The sequence below is a fragment of the Vicia villosa genome, unplaced genomic scaffold, assembly GCF_029867415.1.
Source record: "Vicia villosa cultivar HV-30 ecotype Madison, WI unplaced genomic scaffold, Vvil1.0 ctg.000321F_1_1_1, whole genome shotgun sequence".
In the NCBI taxonomy this organism is placed as follows: domain Eukaryota; kingdom Viridiplantae; phylum Streptophyta; class Magnoliopsida; order Fabales; family Fabaceae; genus Vicia; species Vicia villosa.
Window position 1 is genome coordinate 211,715 of NW_026705143.1, and position 8,614 is coordinate 220,328.

At 35.3% G+C, this 8,614-nt stretch overlaps 1 protein-coding gene across 31 annotated transcripts; it reads left to right on the forward strand.

Moving 5' to 3' along the window:
- The first annotated feature begins 1,216 nt into the window (after positions 1-1,216).
- On the forward strand, positions 1,217-8,370 carry LOC131626793 (uncharacterized). Of its 31 annotated transcripts, XR_009291328.1 has the most exons (11): positions 1,220-1,693; positions 1,866-1,928; positions 2,107-2,552; positions 2,652-2,696; positions 2,786-3,453; positions 3,569-5,244; positions 5,597-5,728; positions 5,878-5,983; positions 6,072-6,148; positions 6,291-6,325; positions 6,437-8,370. XR_009291328.1 is itself a non-coding variant. In XM_058897628.1 (5 exons), exons 1-4 carry the CDS (start codon positions 1,610-1,612, stop codon positions 2,682-2,684), a joined length of 630 nt encoding a protein of 209 aa, XP_058753611.1. In that variant the 5' UTR covers positions 1,226-1,609; the 3' UTR covers positions 2,685-2,696; positions 2,786-3,562. The 31 variants fall into 31 exon arrangements, 1 of the variants encoding a protein (XP_058753611.1); XR_009291310.1 differs by having other exon boundaries at positions 1,219-1,693; positions 5,878-6,886; positions 7,015-7,103; positions 7,297-8,359; XR_009291306.1 differs by having other exon boundaries at positions 5,878-6,886; positions 7,015-7,103; positions 7,307-8,359.
- The last annotated feature ends 244 nt before the right edge of the window (positions 8,371-8,614 follow it).

An 8,614-nucleotide genomic window follows, 5' to 3' on the forward strand; every position in this document is an offset into this window, starting at 1 on the left:
GGGCCCGGGGCCCGGATGCTCAAGCTCAGTCTTCAGGCGTGAGAGTCGTGATCAACGCTGATGGTTCTGAGACTGAGTGGGATGAGGATTGGTATAATTATCTTCATTTGGAGGAGTTCGCTCGTCGGGAAGAATAACGTGTTTTTTTTTGTTTGATGTGTATTTTGTAACGCTCGTCGGGCAGAATAACATGTTTTTGTTTTGTTTTGTTCTGATTTCGGATTGTATCGCACAGTGTATTTGTATTGGATTTATCATGTTAGTTTTTGGAAGTGGTAACCGGGGTCGGAACATATGACGGATGAGGTGGATGTCTGGAGGAAGTAGAACTGGAGATACGTCCACCACGAGACAAAGTAGCCAATCAATGTAAGCTATAGTTTATGATTATCATCTGGGGAGGTCATTTCTAAAAAATCAAGATTAAAAATAATAAGATTTTTTTTCCAATTTTTTGTAATGACGTCCCCTGATGATAATGATAAATTATAGCTTACATTGATTGGCTCCTTTGTCTCGCGGTGGACGTACCTCCGGGTCTTCTTCCTCCGGACATCCACCTCCTCCGTCATATGTTTCGGCTCCGGTTACACCTCCTCCGTCATTTGTTACTTTCAGTTGTACGTATTTTTATTAAAATAATAAATAAACCTTTTGAAATTTGGAAGCCTTTTTTTCTCCCCACCACTCTCTCATCCCCACCAACCCGTGTTTAACAATATGTAACTTTAATTTTATGTAATATTATCGTTGTAATTTTCACCCGATTAAATAAAGCGAATTGTTCATTTTCTTCTGTCCAGACCTATTTTCGGAAGTGCATTTCCGAATTCCTCCAAGGGGGTGCGCTCGGAGATGAACTTCCGAAACACCACATTTTCTGAAAAGTGACTTTATTTCGGAGATGCATCTCCGAAATCAATATTTTATATTAAAAAAAACACGTTTTCGGAAGTTCATTTCCGAAAACACCTTTTTTCCAAAAAAAAGTACCGTTTCGGAAATGAACTTCCGAAACAAGGGGTATTGTGGTAAATTCACCAGGGGTGGGCAAGAAGGTTAGGAGGTGGGTGAAGAAATTCTCAATTTTAATTAGTACTTTTTAAATAATTTCTTTTACCTCATGCTGATACTAAATAAGGATAATAGAGAAATTAATCTATCATATAAGAAAAGTCTACCATTTGGGCAATTCTTAGGCTATCCACATCAGCTTCTGTTCCCTCAATAATCCACATCAGCTTTCTCCAAATTATGCTCTTCTTCCACTATAATTCGACAGTTACATCCTTTGTTATTCAATTTCCACTCTCTTCATAACTGCCCTTAAATCCATTCTCTTCCAAATTCCAAAACCGTTCCGAAAAATTGTTAGTGCAGCCCCATTCTTCTTCTTCTTTCACGATCCATTTTCACCAAATTACTTTTCAATTTCTCTTTACAAATTCTTAGTATCAAAACAACATATTCAAACTTTAATTACAGAAACGACAAAACTTACCACAAATGGAGAGCTGTATGCGCGAATCGGAGGGATTCCGATTGAAGATTTTCGTTGGGCTGTATGTACGTGACGTCAGTTTTGGGTGGATCGCGGCCGTAGCCGCTGATGATGGTGGTGGTCTATGTGGGTTATCACTGTTTGAAGCGGCGTGTTGTGGAGGTTACGCCCGGTGTTTCAGTAGAACTCATTGTATATATGATAATTTTTTATATTTTCTTTATTCTCTTTAGTCCATTATATTTGTATTTTTGATTTGGTATGTATTGACTCTTCCACTTCAACGGGCTATCCTACCTCTTGTATTAATTTTTACAAATAAGCATCTGATACTAATTCCTTCCCATACATGATCAATTGTCAGGTTTTGCAGTTGCTGAGTGACCCAAATCTTGCTGTTAGGGAAACTGCTATTTTGTGCATTGCGGTAAGTATGGCTTATTTTTTCTGTCATTGTTTTATTTGTGCAGATGATTAGATCTGTTTGTAATATCTCTGTTGTCTTCTTATTCATATTATTGTGATGACTATTTCTTCCAATTAGTATTGCATACTCATTACATATCAACTATTTTGTCTTCTTATTCATATTATATGAAATGCAGGGGTCCCCAAGTTGAATCAATCAGAGTTGGAGACAACATGTGAAGATTTCAGCAATATCATTAATAATTTTGAGAAGTGCACCGTATGTAAAGGAACAATGTCCAATGGAGTCAAGATTTCTATTGATTATACTATTGTTACTTCTACCGAGAATTGGTCAAAGAACATGGAGATAGCCTGCAGAAGAAAGATTTTCTTCCTTATATCAATGGAAATGGAAACACTAAGAGTTTCAATTCAATTGATAGATAGACTTTCATGTTTCAAACTTAATTGTTTAGCTAACTTATTTCCTTACATACATGCTTTCAGATTGTTGCTCTATCCTGTGTTAGCCATAAGAACTTTGCCAATCTTATTCGTTATTATGAAGAAGATGGACCATTCACAAGGACGGTGGTGTTTGAGTATACTCCGAACGAAAGCTTATATGAGCATCTACTTGGTAACACATTTATATAGTAACTTCTGCGGATAGTGGATTTCTTTTCCTTTGTCGTGACTTCTCTTCCATACTAATAATCACTATGTTACTTTATGACAGCAACCGGAAAACTCGGGAAAGCATTTCGAGTAAACCTTTCAGCAGGTAAGAGAAATTATGTATTTTCCCTATTTGTATGTCGTTTACTAAAACCTCGCCTTATTCTTCATGTTTTTTGTTTTATCCTTTTGCAGGAGCTGGTATTTCTGTGGACTGTGGATATTTAGTAGATCCTTGTATTCTTGTGCAGACCATATTCTTACACTGGATGGCAGTATATTGCAGAAGGACTTAGCAAATATGTTTGTCTTCTCATCCTAATTGCTTGCACTTGATGAACGCTTTTGGTTTGTGCAATTAGCTCCAATTACTATCATATTCTCTGATAGTCTCGAGTATGCATTAAAACAAATGCTCATTCATGAGTTTGAAGTGGTTCCTTTTTCCATCAAGTTAAAAAGAAAATAAATTTTGACAAGAGATATGAAATGATGCAAGCTTGGCTTAGACTGCATCTCTACTATTTTGATTGTGTTCTACTTTGATTCAATTCAGGGTACAACTTTGTATTAGCAGGATTGCTTGCTTCCCTTAAGTTAATCGGAGGAACCTTAGCTGATCACACATTCTCCGTAAGTGAAATTCTTACTTCTATATTTTGGTTATTGAAGGCTGGAACTGGTATAGCAGAGTTGATAGCTTTTGAGATTTCTAAGCAGGTATAACTTGGTTTTAATACTTAATTGTTTATTTCTAAACGTATTCTTTTATCTCAAGTAGTTAAATTAAATTCTATCATTTTGGCCACACAAAAGCCCCGGTCGAAGAGACTTGCAAGAAGATTTGGATTGTGGACTCCAAGGTAATAAGAGCTTCTCATTTGTCTCCATTGTTTTGTTATTGGTATGCAGATTTTTCTTCTCATATTTTTTTGTTACATCCCTCCTGATATTCCCTTATCTACCTTTCTGTTACAGCTTTTGTTATCCCCTTTCTCCGTTAAGGCTTTTGTGCTGAATCCGGTTTAGTAAGCAACTCGGTTCGGTTTGTTTTGAATTCATGCGTAGCTACTGGGCTTATTCTTGGTTCTGCACTGCTGTCTAATTGTTGCAGGTGCAGAGCATTTGGTTTTCTCATTGTGTCGAGTGCAAGGTTGATTCGGTTTCGCTTTGGTTTGATGCTTTCAATTTTCTTATGTACTTTAATTGCCAGTTCTGTTCCATCATTTGTATAGCAGGCTCCAAGGAACGGCTGCAGTAAACTATAGAATGTTGTTGTAATGGGTAGAAAATCATGGGAGGCTCTCCCTCTTGAGAGCAGGCTTCTCAGTGGACGACTTAATGTTGTTCTGACTTGCTCAGGTAGTTTTGATATAGCAACTGCAGAGAATGTTCTTATATGTGGAAGTGTATCGTCATAATGGAATTGTTGGCTGCTTCTCCTTACTGTTGGCTGATTCTCCTTATTGTCATATCGTCATAATTGAACACTTGAGCTTGGCTTTTAATATAGCTATAGTTGTGGCTTGCTAATTAGCTATTGTTTTGCTCTCCTTATGCCGTTGTTTAATCTATGTAACCTGTGAAGTGGAATTCATTCTCTTGAAATTCGGTAGCTGTGATGATTTCACCTGTGAAGTGGAATTCATTCTCTTTTTGAAATTCCTCAAATGTTCTACAGCTGCCATGACAATAAAATGTCCTGACTGCATTCACTTCTAATTTAGATCCTATTTGATGTACAATCAAACTGGCTGTGATGATTAGTCTTTTTGCTTTCACAAATTAGTTGCTTGCCTTTAATTTGATCATATATTATCTATCATATGAAATGTTTTCAATGTTAAAGACAATCAGCCAATTGCAAACGATGGGTCAATAAGTTCTCCAATGCAATATACTTCAAACTCCCTAAACCCCCAATATTCCCAAAATGCTAAACCCCCAATATTCCCAAAATGCTAAAACCCCATGCAGGCAGAGGGAATTTAAGAGACAATCAGTTCAATGTTTTCATAATGCTCTGATATGTGATCCACATGCAGGCAGAGGGAATTTTTGTGAGTCCGTATGGTCTGAGGAAAGCCCTGGAGAATGTAACTGTTCCAAACGGCAATTCATCGGAGGATAAATTATCACTGGGCCAAGTTAACAAGTTCGATATTTTCTCTGTCCAACTCTTCAAAGAATTTTGTAGTAAATGGTAATATTATAAGATTTGTTATAGACTTGAATTAAGAAGCTTGATGTCAAACACAGTAGATACAAAGAACAGATCAAGAAAGCAAGGTATGGTCCTACTCTCGAAGCTATTAAATCTAGAGCCATGCAATTTCTTAAACAAAAGAGAATGTAAGTCGATTGTTCTTTGTTTTCTTAGTTTATTTGTCGTTGTTGAGTTGTCACATTGTACACACACTAACAATACTTTGAGTTTTTACTTTAAATACGCTCAACTACTTTATCATGCAGCTAATAATCTTCCTTAGCTCAATACATTATACATGAATTGAATATTATATTGTTGTTTTAATATACCAATACACTATGCTTTGATCAGGTATGAAGGTCAACGCGACATGTTGTACAATCAGACATTTAACCTCGATCAAGTTTAATTTGCTGCTGGGGGAATTAAAGATGCTCAACAAACTGTATGTATCCAGGAGCTTAGTTTTCTCTGCGTTCCATGTATTGATTTAACTCTTTTCATGGATCCATTTGTATGACATCTTTATTTATACCAGTCTTTGAAGATGGGTTTATTCATAAAGAAGGCATATTTTATAATTTTATGCCTACTTATTCAGTCAAACAATTTTTGGCATAACTTCATCCCATCCTCTCAAATAGCAAGTCTTAAGATTTGATGCTTTTATAATTTATTCTGAAGGAAAACTTATCTGTGATTTTAGAAAGGGAAAACTTAATCAATTTTGTGTTTCATAATTTATTATGAGGGTGAGCGTTGGCTAAAAGGTGCTTCTTTGGTACCTGTGATCACAGATAAGGTTTCCACCAAGTCGAAGACATTTAGGTCTCCGCAACGCATGGCACACCGCAGAATTAAGAAACTGTTGTCTTCTAAATACTGGAATGTCGCTCCAAAATTGAAGTTATGCCAACTGACTAGATCTGGTAAGAGTTAAATCAATTGCATACAAAATATATCTTTGAGTTTCTTGATAGTTTTTAACCGAAAATTACTGAAAACTATGGCTCTTCTTTTTATACTTGATGTAAGTTATTTTGGCTATGCAAATGATGATAAGGTTGTGATTTTGTAGGTGCTGGCTGAATCAGATATTAAACCATGTTGGATGACTGCTGAACCGAAATATTACGACTGTTGTACCGAAGGATGCAGGGACTGAACCAAATCATACAGCTGCTGTACTTAAAGATTTTCTGTAGATTGATTAAACACTTGATTTCAATGTTGATGTTTCAACCTCTCTTCCCTTGATGACTTAAATTTCAGGAAAGAAGAATTGTTACGAATTTTGGATCAATTGCTAAGAGACAAGGATGATATAATTATGGCTACACCTTATACAGGTTCTATTTTGGATCAATTACTAAAAGACAAGGATGATTTTAGTTGTGTTTTCCTTATCCATATTGAATTATATATCAATTGCTATATCGATATTATCTTTTGGGGCCTATATCAAGCTTAAAAGATGTTGATTATATACAGCTAACACGAAGAATATTGAAAGTATTGCAAGAATGGTTAGTGGAAAAGTATCTTGATTTTGTGGAATCAATATGGCCACATTATTTTCGGATGATCAGATTTTTGATGTCGTCTAATCTTATTCGAGTTTGAATGCATTCTTAAAGGTACTGTTCAGGAGAGTTAAAGGGAGTTTGATTGGAGGCGGTATTCTATAGCATAGAAATTTTCCATTGAGATGTAGTCAATCACATTTTATCCTCTGGGGTTTGAGCAAGTTAATGATAATGAGGAAACAAGTTCCTAATTCATGTTATCTTGAATTGATTTTATTCTTAGATTAGGTTGGAATTGATTTTATCATTGAATGGTTGCTTAGTTTTCAAGGTTCTATATAAGATTGACAGTCGACTCATACAACTGAGTTTTAAAAAATCAATTGACACAATGCAGGCTGCATTGTAGTGCTTTCAACAATGGAAACATTATCGTAAAAGTCTTTGGTCAGTCGGTGCGGTTAAGAAAGCAGTGATACATTGACGTTTAAAGAGAAAAGGCTTTCATGCAAGAAGATTACATGAGGATGAAGTTGGCACTTGGCACCCAAGCAAGCAAAGGTAATATCTAATTTTATTCCATCACTCATAGAAATAGGAGGATTTGCTTTTGCACCGCGTGTGCATATGGACAAGGATTTTCCTTTGTAATGTGATATTGTGATGCGATATTGTGATTTATGATGTAGCGTGACTATAATGTGACCATAATTGAGGTTGCACAGTTGTTATTCTATGCAATATCGAGAGCTGCGACCTCTGCTTCCAATGCATTCAGGTTCTCACTCTCTTTCTTCTTTCACTTTCATGTTTTGTTATTAGATTTAGTATGCACAAATATGGTTATTTAAACAATGGCTTCCCAAGTATTTCATAAATGTGACTTATAAGAATTTAAATTTAATTGAGAAGTTCTCATGAATAGGTAATTAATTTAAGTTGGACCTAATTTGATGATGTGTTTTTTGGAGTTTCACTTAGCATATTGGTTTTCACCTGGAACAATGAAGAGAAAAATGAAGAGGATACAAGATCTACAAGGCAGCATAGTTCCTTCAAGCTAAGTGGGATCAATTCCCATTGAATCTAACTTATGTGTTGGTAACCTCTAGGGGTATCTGGACTATGTCAACAGAAAAGCAAAACTGATAACATCAGAGTAAGACTTCTTAGTAGTGTAAGTTCACAGGCAGGCTAATGTTAGTCTCAAACTTTATTTCTTTTTACACGAACACCACTTCTCAAAAACAAGGAACAAGAAAACTGCAGACTGCATAAATTCTTGAGATTGAATTGTGGCATCGGATACGCAACAATCATCATCAGCATCATCAACATCTTTAAAGGGTTTGATGCATTGGAGGTGTCTGCAGGGAACCGTTACGATAACTGGAAGCACGCGTACACCGGCATTATTGCAGCATTGGGGGACATTGCGGTACTTTTAAAAGCTTACACATGGATCATTGAGATTGTAGCTGCACATTAGAATCTGATATTGAAGCTGCACATGGAGCTCTATGTAGCATAATTTGTACTCAGCCTAGAAGAATATCTGCTATATATGTTTCTGAAAGAGTAGCGGCATCCATGAGCTATTTTGTTAGCATGCTTTTGGTTTAGATTTTACATTGTCAGTGGAGTATACCTGATATATAGTGGTGTGAAAATTTTGATCTCTTTTATTTTCTCATTATTTGCTCTGTAATGACTATTTATGCTCTACACGCCTGGATCTGTTGGTTTTTCTCTAAATTTGTATGTAATCATTTCCTGCTTACTTTGCTGACATTGTTTTTCAGTTTACGGTAGAACTTTTTAATAACCACCATTATAGCTGCAGCGTGAATTTTAACAATAATCCCCAACATTGAAAAGATGACTATGAATGGTGTCTTGAAAAATAATTTCTAGACATTTTCTGAAATACTACTAATCTTCTAAAATGCTTATTGAGTAGGTTTAGTATGTGTAAATACTAAGTGTTAATTGAATATAATTGAAATTCCAACAGGACAATTGAAATGTTTAGTTATATTACATATTACAATTTGCTGAACTTATATCCTCATCTTTGAATTTAGTTTAAATGGTTCATCTCTTATATTTTCTTCTTAGAAGAGCCGAAGAGATTTGCTTAAGATATTTTAAACCGGGACTGACAGAATTAATACCAATTATTTACTTAGTATAAAATTAAACATTAATTAATTAATAATTGTTATTATAAATTATTTATAACTTTAAAAGATAATTAATTTGAAAATGAATGCAAAATAAATAGATGAT

Bases quoted from the DNA above. Each gene is read 5' to 3' on its own strand.
- LOC131626793 (XM_058897628.1), top strand. From the start codon at position 1,610: ATGATGGTGGTGGTCTATGTGGGTTATCACTGTTTGAAGCGGCGTGTT. The intron at 1,694-1,865 runs GTATATATGATA...ATCAATTGTCAG, and splicing joins GTGTTTCAGTAGAACTCATT to GTTTTGCAGTTGCTGAGTGA. The intron at 2,553-2,651 runs GTAACACATTTA...ACTTTATGACAG, and splicing joins CTTATATGAGCATCTACTTG to CAACCGGAAAACTCGGGAAA.